Source organism: Salvia miltiorrhiza, unplaced genomic scaffold, assembly GCF_028751815.1.
Source record: "Salvia miltiorrhiza cultivar Shanhuang (shh) unplaced genomic scaffold, IMPLAD_Smil_shh fragScaff_scaffold_173, whole genome shotgun sequence".
Classification (NCBI taxonomy): Eukaryota; Viridiplantae; Streptophyta; class Magnoliopsida; order Lamiales; family Lamiaceae; genus Salvia; species Salvia miltiorrhiza.
This window is the reverse complement of record NW_026651437.1, coordinates 157,501-168,612: the sequence shown is the minus strand read 5'-3', so window position 1 is coordinate 168,612 and position 11,112 is coordinate 157,501. Positions and strand designations below refer to the sequence as shown.

General features: G+C 35.5%; 1 protein-coding gene across 1 annotated transcript; it reads left to right on the top strand.

The window, feature by feature from the left end:
* Nucleotides 1–6,140: 6,140 nt before the first annotated feature.
* LOC131002649 (glucan endo-1,3-beta-glucosidase, acidic-like) lies at nucleotides 6,141–8,128 on the top strand. The gene is made up of 2 exons (XM_057929123.1): nucleotides 6,141–6,364; nucleotides 6,921–8,128. The coding sequence occupies exons 1-2, from the start codon at nucleotides 6,280–6,282 to the stop codon at nucleotides 7,970–7,972; spliced, it is 1,137 nt and encodes a 378-aa protein (XP_057785106.1). The 5' UTR covers nucleotides 6,141–6,279; the 3' UTR covers nucleotides 7,973–8,128.
* The last annotated feature ends 2,984 nt before the right edge of the window (nucleotides 8,129–11,112 follow it).

Here is an 11,112-nt window from a genome sequence, read left to right as displayed (position 1 = left end):
CTTTGTTGAACCCTACCCTATATATATATATATATAGAGAGAGAGAGAGAGAAGGGTTCAACACAGAAGCTAAATATTGTGGAGAATAGAGAATTCGTAAAATAAAAACGAACAGATCTATAATTTTAATGAACAGATCAATGTACCGCATGAACAGCAATTTGCCCCGGGTTCGAATCCTGGTGGCGGCGAGTTTTTCTATATTTTTACTAAATACGTCTGTTCATTAGTTATGTTGATCTGTTCGTAAAATATATAGATTTGTTCATGATGAATAAAAAGATAATTCTCTGTTGAACTCAATCCTATATATATATATATATATATATATATATATATGAAATGGTTCCAACGAGATACCTCATATATGGTAAGATTTTAGATTGATTTGTATGTGTTGATTTAATGTATCTTATGGTTGATATTTAACTGGAGGACAAATTTTTTACCTGGGTTTGAATCCTGTAATAAGTGAAAATTTTATAAATATTTTTAATATCGTTATTCAACACTATGTACTGTCTTATTTATTATTCTCACTTCTCACGGAATATATATATATATATATATATATATATATATATATATATATATTTATATATTTCACTTCTCACCTGGTTCTAATACTGAAAACTACAATTTTTATAAGAACATGAGAATTATTAAAATTATTGGATCTGCTGTAAAAATTAATGCATTTGTTGCTAAATTTACTACATTTGAAAAAATAAAAAATTCGCTATCTTTAAGATTAAACTCGGATGCTGCATTCATCCACCAAGTTAATATATATTTACATAAATCTTGATGATCGAAATGTTGAAAATAATTATTCGTTCTTATTTGAACATCTCCCCGTACATACATAATGCTTTGATAAGTGGCCCTTTAAACTGTTCCAGCGCAACTCATCACCTATCTAGAAACAAGTAAAACGTAAATTTGAAGAAGAACAAACCGCAACTTTTAACATATGTGTAAAAGTAAAATTGTCGTGGAAATTCATTGTTGGTATGTTCTGGATAAACTTTTTTTGAAAAAAAATAAATAAAATACATTATTTAACATGAAAGTGAAATCTAGACATCCATTTAGTCCATATCTATGGGATGTCGAAAATTACAAGAGATATTTAAATATAATCAAATAAGCAACTCGCACGTAGGCGAGATCTCTTCATCACACAAAGATAGAAAAATAACTACACGCAAGAGGAAACACTATACACAATTTATATAAAGGTGGGAACACTATCCACAACCCACCCAAAGGTGAAAACATAAACTTTATTCTTGTCAGTTTCATATCATGCTTTTTGAATGGACAAATTAAAACATATGAGAAAGATTTGGAAGACGGACTTTCCTCCGCGGCTTTCAGATATTGCTTCTTCTGTTTTATCTTAATATAAGCTTCCTTTTTCTCTAAAAAAAAAAAACATATATACATGTAATTGTTTGTATATATTTTTCTCCGGTCTATTTAATAACTTTTACATTGGTTAATTACAAAATATTGATATATTTAGTTAGTCAAGTCTTTTAATTTATTTCACTGAAAGGAAAAAAAAATAGCCTGTTCTGAGTTGGGTTAGAGATAAACCAAAATACAAACTTGATTGGACCAATATATGGGATCACAAAAAAGAAAAAAAGAAAAAAGAAAGTACATATTACTTTCTTCTTTAATTAAGTGGTAAGTAGTGGAGAATGGAGATGATGCATAAAGTTTTATACCATTTTAAAGTCGAAGCACACTTCTCTCTTCTTTAGTGAAAGTGGGGATAATGTGTAAAAAACTTGAGGTGGGGGTCTTGGATACGTACGGCCGGGACCGCCTCCATCTCCTTTCTTTTAATTTGTTTTGATTAATTAACTTATAGTTAAATCTAATTAATTAATAACTACATGCATCTTAATTGAAGAACAATAAATTTCAATAAAAGATTATTAAATCTTAATTAGATAGTAATTATTCTAACTAAAATTAATCATAATTGAAGACTAATAAACTTTGGGTGAAGACTAATTAACAAATCTGTACAAGTTGTATCACATTTCTATAAAAGGAATTTTGGGGTTTGGGGACCAATTGCATAGCTTATCGGTCCATTTCTCGATGGCTGCACCGACAACCCAAAATCACTTCAAACATACAATGCTTCACGCTCGGGTGAGTCGACCTCCATGTGTACCCGCCTGGGTTATCAATCTTCTTAAATGTTAGCGTGCAGGCTTTGGATAGGCCTACTGGCTCCATCAACACACTGTGTAAAAGTAATTTAAAAAATTATTTATTATACGAGAAACAATACTCCATCCGTCCACGAATTAAAGCCCTACTTGCACTTAAATTTTTGTCCACCAATTAAAGCCCTATTGTGTTTTTTTGTACATTTTTACTCTTCTTCTTTTCCTATATTTACTACCATTTGTCACTAATGGACCCACCTTACAACAACTTTATCATTTTTATATTTTATGTTTATTACACTTTATCACTAGTGGACTCACCACACAACACCTTTAACACTTTAGTCAACTACTTTATCACTTTAGTCAACTACCCTTATATTTCACCCACAACACATTTTTCAGCTTTCTTAGTCTCCGTGCCCACCCTCAAATGGGGCTTTAAATTAAAATATTTACCCAGTATGATTCCTCTGAAATATAATCCTCTCTCCGTCCCTAGCCGAGCTGGCTCTGATATCGGCAGCTATAGGGCCTCTGGGCCTTATAGCCCGTGAACTACTAGCAGAGGCCTAGGGAGTCGCAGAAATATGCGGCCCAGACCCCTTAGATGTGTCACCGGTCTCATCCTGTGCAGACCGAGAAGACCGACCAAACCCTAAGAAACCTCTACGACTAGACATGTTACCTGTTTCAAATTGATTCAGATAAGCATAGACACAAATAAAATATCCTAACTTCCAAGTGTTCAACTCAACTTGTTATGTGAATTTAGAAATACATTAACAAATAAAATAACAAACATAACACAAATAAAATAACAAACATAACACAAACCTAATCATCACTACTGTCCTCATCAGACGTCAACGGTTGATCGTCGTCTTCTGGTTTATCGTCATCTTCAATGTCAACGATTCCACCGAGGGGATGAACAAGAAGTGGCGGGTCAATGTCTACAGTTGTGTGGGTAGACATAATAGTAACCACCTCTTCTTGAAACAGTTGATCTAATGTTGAGTTAGATGCGGCATCTCTCTAACATGTGGTTTTAGCCTTTATGCTCATGAATTGAGTCGTCCAGGATAACTGTGAGTAAGTGTCACAGGATGGGTATAATGGATTATCGGCTGCGTTCAACATGTCATAAATTTGTTAAGCGTCAGGATTGGGCGGCTCCACCAGATTTGAAAGATCTTGGTAATTACTAGGTCCAGCATGATCATGCATCATCCTTTCGTAGTTATTGTATGACCCATCATCCTCATCCATTACTTGGTAATTACTAGGTCCAGCATGTTCTGTCGGCATATACATCGGTGTTCCCCGTGATAAACTCAGGTTGTGTAATTGAGGACAAATCCACGCCTACTAACATGTTCTCTGACTGTAGGTACAGATAAAAAGGATGCATTCTTGCACTTATTACACTGGCACCTAATGTTACCTTCTCTATCTGTGTACGCCGTTTGATTTATCGCATACTCAAGGAAACTCTCAAATCCCGTTTCAAATGCAGAACGATCATTGTATCACGCGTACATTCACATACGATTATCACTCATTATTGCAAATTCTAATTGAAAAAAATAAATAAAAGATCATAAATTACTTGAATCAAACGAAATTTCAACAGTATAACCCCACTATCCTAACTATCAAGTGCTCGACTCTACCAGCAGCTATAGTAACCATAGTGGTCCTAATTTACTAAGCCTATACTAGGTCTACCCAGCCCCCCATTGTCGAAGCAATAATACAATACATATAAAACAATAAAAAACAGAGCAATTAAATTTAAAACAATCATTGTTGGGAGAAGATCCTTTAGAAATAATCAATTTCTATCCCAAAAAGAGAAGATCCTTAAGAAATTAATTAAATCTATCCCACAATATATAATAACATATCATTTCATTATAAACCATACTAGCATACTTAAAATTCACTTAATTAATCAGTTTTAATTTAACAAAATTATCTAAAATAAATAAATTATTCTAACAAATTCATACTTAATATCATACTTTATAACCTAACAAATTAATCTAATTAATTAAAATTAATCATACTTCATAATTAATCATACTATAAATTAATTAAAATTAATCTAATTAACATTAGTTTTAATCTAACAAAATAATAGTAAATAAATTTAAAATTAATCTAATTAATCATGCTTCATAATTAATTATCTTATAAATTAAGTAAAATGGCGAGAGAGAGAGAGAGAGAGCGTACGGTGGTGGTCGGCGGCAGAACGGTGGCGGTGGCGGGTTGAAATGAGAGAGAGATCGAGAGAGGCATGAGAGAGAGAGGATCAGAGAGAAAGAGAAGGCTGGAAGAAGGGAGCTTACTTAGACGGCGGCGACGGCGACGGCGAGCGGCGGGGGCAGTGGCTGGGCGGCGCGAGAGAGAGAGAGAGAGATTGCTGGGTGCGAATGCGGCTGGGCTAGGGCACTGCCCGAATTTGGGCATAACAATTAGCGGCGACAATTTTCCGTCGCTAATAAACGACCCGCATCACAATCACCGGCAGCAATAGTTGCCGGCGCTAATTAGCGACAGCCACGCCGCCGCTAATTAATTAATATTAATAAATTAATTAATAATACATATAAAATAATAAATGTTAATATTAGCGACGGTGGCGCTGTCGCTAATTAGCGGCGGCGATCGTCGGTATAATGTAAGAAACGGGTCGCCATTTTTGCCGCCGCCGTGCTGTCGCTAATTGCCGACGACAGCGCCGTCGCCGCTAATTATCGCTGGCAAATGCGCGTTTTTTTGTAGTGAGGGGAAAGAGTTTGTTGGGACCAAGTATTTTAAGTAAAGAACTACTTGTCAGTTTTTTAATACAATCATTTCTTTCCTTTTAGATGGGATCCACAAAAGTTACCTTAGTCTTTTCACTTTAAAATGGCTATGAAACTTATAGTTTTATCAATGTGAATTTTATACTCATACTAGTTATGAGTTTGGCTACATCAGAAACTCAACCTTTTTTTTAAGTGTGGGTATTTTAAAAAAAATTTATTTTAATAACTAATTTTTAATTTTACTAAAGGAAAGTGGGTATTTTCACAATCCACGCTATTACTTTCTTCTTTAATTAAGTGGTAAGTACTGAAGATGATGCATAAAGTTTTATACTCCCTCCGTCCACGAATTAAAGCCCCATTTGAGGGTGGGTACGGAGACTAAGAAAGTTGAAAAAGGTGTTGTGGATGAAATATAAGGGTAGTTGACTAAAGTGATAAAGTAGTTGACTAAAGTGTTAAAGGTGTTGTGTGGTGGGTCCACTAGTGATAAAGTGTAATAAATATAGAATATAAAAATGATAAAGTTGTTGTAAGGTGGGTCCATTAGTGGCAAAGGGTAGTAAATATAGAAAAAGAAGAAGAGTAAAAAGGTACATAAATCACAATAGGGCTTTAATTGGTGGACAAAAATTTAAGTGCAAGTAGAGCTTTAATTCGTGGACGGAGGGAGTACCATTTTAAAGTTGAAGCACACATTTCTCTCTTCTTTAGTGAAGTGGAGATAATGTATAAAACACTTGAGGTGGGTCTTGGATACGTACGGCCGGGGCCGCCTCCATTTCCTTTCTTTTAATTTATTTTGACCAATTAACTTATAGTTAAATCTAATTAACATCTTAATTGAAGAACAATAAATTTCAATAAAAGATTATTATTATTTTTTTAATTTGTTACAACCAAAGTTAAATCTAATTAACATCTTAATTGAAGAACAATAAATTTCAATAAAAGATTATTAATTTTTTTTTAATTTGTTACAACCAAAGAAAGAAAAAAAATCCACTCATACTCTAGCTCCTAGGGTGACTCGAACCCCCGACCTATTGGTTAAAGGAGAATCGTTTTACCAACAGACTGCGCTTAATCGTCAAAGATTATTAAAACTTAATTAGATAGTAATTATTCTAACTAAAATTAATCATAATTGAAGACTAATAAACTTTGGGTGAAGACTAATTAACAAATCTGTACAAGTTGTATCACATTTCTATAAAAGGAATTTTGGGGTTTGGGGACCAATTGCATAGCTTATCGGTCCATTCTCGATGGCTGCACCGACAACCCAAAATCACTTCAAACATACAATGCTCCTACTCGGACTGCTCATCCTCACCTCTCTTCATCCCACAGGTAATCAATCTGCATTAATGCTTGCTCATCATATACGTGTCCAATACAAATCAAATACACAAACCAGTCAAATATCTGCAGTATTTACAATTATAGTGTTTGAATATCAACTTCCACTGATGTCGAAGAGGGGAGGAGTTTAACCCCCAACTTCTTTTTTTTTAACCGTCACATTTGTCAAAATTGTTAGAAAATTATTATCTCTAGCCCTTATTGAGCCAACACTGCTGAAGACGAATCATGCGAGGTTGGAGGTTGGCGGATGAGAAGGCGCTAAAATTGCAGAGAATTGAAGAAAAATCGGTGTCTGAGAGAGAGATTTTAGAAAGGAAGAAAAATAAACTATGTTTTTCAATATATCAAATATTTATGCTTATTATTGTTCCAAATTTTGCTAGGATCAAAAATTATCGACATGCTTATTTTCATGTTTGTGTCCCCGACTGCATGGGTTTCATGCAACATAAGCGTAGATTTTGTGAATCAGATTATGTGGCATGAAACACATGTAGCTATCATGCTGAACAAATGTTGATGAAAAAAAGAATGATGGCAGCTGGTCAGGTGGGCAGTTTCTTCGGGAGGCTGGGGACTAACTTGCCCGGCGCAGCAACAACTGTGGGCATATACCAGCAGAACAACATCCGCAGAATGCGGCTATTCGACCCCCACGCGCCGACTCTCCGCGCCCTCAGCGGCACCAACATCCGCCTCATGATGGGCGTGTCGCACCCCGATCTCCGGGACCTCGCCAACTGCCCCCAGGCGGCCACTGCCTGGGTCAGCCGCAACATCCTACGCTTCCCCAACGTCACCTTCCGCTACATCATCGTCGGGAACGAGATCGAGCCGGAGTCGGAGCTGGGGCCCTTCGTGTTCCCGGCGATGCAGAACGTGTACCGCGCCATCCGCGCCGCGGGTCTGGGTGGCCGCATCCAGGTCTCCACATCCATCCAAATAAATCTCCTGACTAGGTGGAATCCTCCGCAGGCGGCGGAGTTCAAGTGCAGCGTCAACTGGTTCATCAGGCCGATCCTCGAGTTTATAAGGGACACGAGCGCGTCTATCCATTTAAACGTGTTCCCCTTCTACGCTTACCTCAACGATAGGGCCAACATCAACCTCTCCTTCGCGCTTCTGCAGCCCAACAGCGGCGTCGTTCTCGGCGGCGTCTACTACGACAATCTTTTCTACGCAATCCATGACGCCTTCGTGGCCGCCATGGGCAAGATCCTTGCCGCAGCAACGCCATTGTCCGTGCAACAATTACCAGAGAATAACGGAACCAAGACGACGACGAGCTCTGGGTCATCTAGTGGTGGCGGACACAATTCTCCACCTGGGCATGGAAGCGTCCCATTGGGCAGCGGTGATGATGAGATAATGGCTGTCACCGACGGGCCTATCGCCACCGTAGATAACGCGAGGATCTACATCAACAATTTGATGCGCGTGGTGAGGACTGGAACCCCCATGGTGGCCGGCCCTATACACACATACATATTTGCTACGTTTGACGAGAATCTGAGGCCCGGCCCCGAATACGAGAGACATTTCGGTATCTTTCTGCCTAACGGCCAGCCCAAGTTCCCCTTCCGTTTCCAGTGATATTGTTTTCAGTTTTTTTATGCTCGGAAGAAGGAGCCTGTTTGCTCCATGTGTGGTGTCACTAAGTTGTTGATGTTTTCAGTGTGTAATTTTTCATTTTAGATTGGATTCGGTGTTGATTATCTATTATCAGTCATTATGGATTGTTTGATTAAACTGGTAGACTGGCATAATATATCCCACATGTGTTATCAACTCCACACACTTTTGATATATATATATATATATAGGGTGCGGTTATAGTGAGAACCATAATTATCGTGAGAACATAAGAACCATTAAAATTAATGCATCTGTTATATAAATTAATGCATTCATTGTTAAATTTAATGCATCCGAAAAAAATAAATTTTTTGCTGCCTTCAGGATTCGAACCCAGGATCTGCATTCATCCACCAAGATGATGCATCCACCGTAGATCGAATGGCTTAAAATGGTTCTCCGTTCTTATTTTAATTAGTGGTTCTTATTTGAACCTCTCCCTATATATATATATATATATATATATATATATATATGTATATGTGTATAGGGTGCGGTTATAGTGAGAACCACAATTATCGTGAGAACATAAGAACCAATAAAATTACTGCATCTGCTATACAAATTAATGCATCCGCTATTAAATTTAATGCATCCGAAAAAAATAATTTGTTTGCTCCCTTTAGGATTCGAACCCAGCACCTGCATCCATCCACCAAGATGATGCATCCACCGTAGATCTTGATGATCGAATGGCTTAAAATGATTCTCCGTTCTTATTTTATTAGTGGTTCTTATTTGAACCTTTCCCTATGTGTATATATATATATATGATGAAGTTGATGGAGAAACTGAGCCTGGTTTTGCTGATTGAAATATAATACATATGGAGAGTGTTTGGCTAAGTTTATTTTAAACATCTAGCAGAGAGCATGTGGCGTTGCACGTCTAATTTTTCATTCAACATGATTTATTTATTACTATAAAACTAGTGTACCACCCGCGCTATGCGCGATGATTGTGATTTTAAACTCACGTAAATTGTGTATATACTTTATAATAATTACTACTCTCGTTCCAATTTGATATACCACATTGTTTTCTTCCTCAAATGAAAAATATGTACATAATTAACACTCTCACTCAACTCATTATTTACATTAAATGTCATTGTGGCCCACAAATAATTATCTATCTTTTTATTTAAAAAATAATATCTTCATTATCTTTTCTACTTTTTTCGTGAGCGAAGGGAGTAATGAAATGTGAAAATTTTAGAAATATAAATGCATTGCATATATACTTTTTTGGAGCATTATGTTTAATCTTGGCAAACTTTTCTATCATGAGTGTCAAACCTGCGACTGCGTTGGGCTTGACCCTTCCTTTCGCCTTCTTTTTTTTGCCATATTTGCCTCGCTCATTTGGACAAAAATCATTTTTTGTTATTTAAAGTGTCATTCACAGGCATTAAAATTATCATTACAAATGTATCATTATTATTTATACAAAATATTATTTGCATATAATCATTTGCATTTAAGAAAAGTATTAGTTTTTGTTACTAAAAATGTCATTTGCATGCATTAAAGTATTATTTATTTTTTATCTACAATTTATCATTTATTTTTGTAAAAAATCGCACAGGGTACGTCGCACAATATATATGAAACACTTTATAATTAATAATTTAATATAATAATATTAAAATTTAAATTTAATATTTATAGATTTAAAATAATAATAAACAATAAAATACAAACATATAGATTTAAAATAATAATAAACAAATTCAATCGTGTATGATTCTCCATATTTCCTATAACTTTTCATTCAGTTACAAAAATTCTATTAGCGAATACTGAATTGAATTTTTTTACATTTGAAAATTAAAATTAAAAATTAAAAAATTTACAACAATGAGTTTTTAGATTTTTGTAATATAAATAGCTTACGTATAACTTTCTATATTTCGTTATCAATTTTACTCACATTCAACATTCTTTGAAAAACTAACTATTGGATAATATAATCACTATCTTCCCTGTTTGGAAAAGTTAAATGTTTGTAATTATTTTTACTAACATACTAACTTATAGTGATTTCAATATTAGTTTATTTAAACAAATTATTAATGAATTCAATAAAAATGTGTGAAGTATTATCGAGATTTAATAATTAATTTCTTGGCTGGTAGTCCCAAGAAAGTACATGTATACAATTTTTTTATAGAGAATTTGAAGAATAATTTAATATTCAATAATTAGATGAGAGTTTGAGAAAGTCCACGTAAATAATAGAACTATAGAAGTATTCAATTGAATAGATAAAATTATTGAATTAGTGTTTCTTAAAATTAATTATTATAAGAGCTAATATATAAAACTATCCACTTTCATATTATAAAATTAAAAATTGTCCACTAAGATAAAAATAATAAAAAGTGACCAATTTTTGTGTAAAAGTACAAAATTACCCCTAACAATAAAAATTAAAAAAGTAGCCATTTTTCTCTCCCTCTCTCTTCTCTCTCTCTATCGTACACTCATTTTCTCTCTCTTCTCTCCCTCTCCCTCTCCGGCTCTCCCTCTCGTCCTCACCGCCGCTTCACAGTCGCCGGCCACCGCCGCACAGCGAACCACCACCACCGCGACGCACAGCAAATCCTCCACCGCGACTCGAGCCTTCGCCACCAAATCTGGTATCGGTGGCAGAATTTGTTGAGAATCGGGGCGGCGGCGGCTCGGATTCGTGAAATTGTTGGTGTTGCGAGGGGGAAAGGAGGGGAACGCGATCTCTCTCTATCTTCTCTCTCTTTTCTCTCTCGTACAACACGTTCTCTCTCTCCCCCCGAATTTTACCTGAAATCAATAATGGCGCACGATCTGAAGTAGATAGTTCGAGCAATTTATGGATCGCAATCGGTGGATCTAGGGCACGGGTAAAAAACTGATCGCGGTGAGAGGATAAGTCGTGTACTGCGTGTAAATAGAGTATGATATACTAACTCAAATCCATATTTGAATCATAGATAGTCGTGTATTGTGTTACTGTGTATATCATATGGATTTAAGGCTATTAAATTATATGAGTAAAATAAATTAAATATGATATGGATAGTCGTGTACTGTGTATATGGGCATAATGTTTTTTTATTT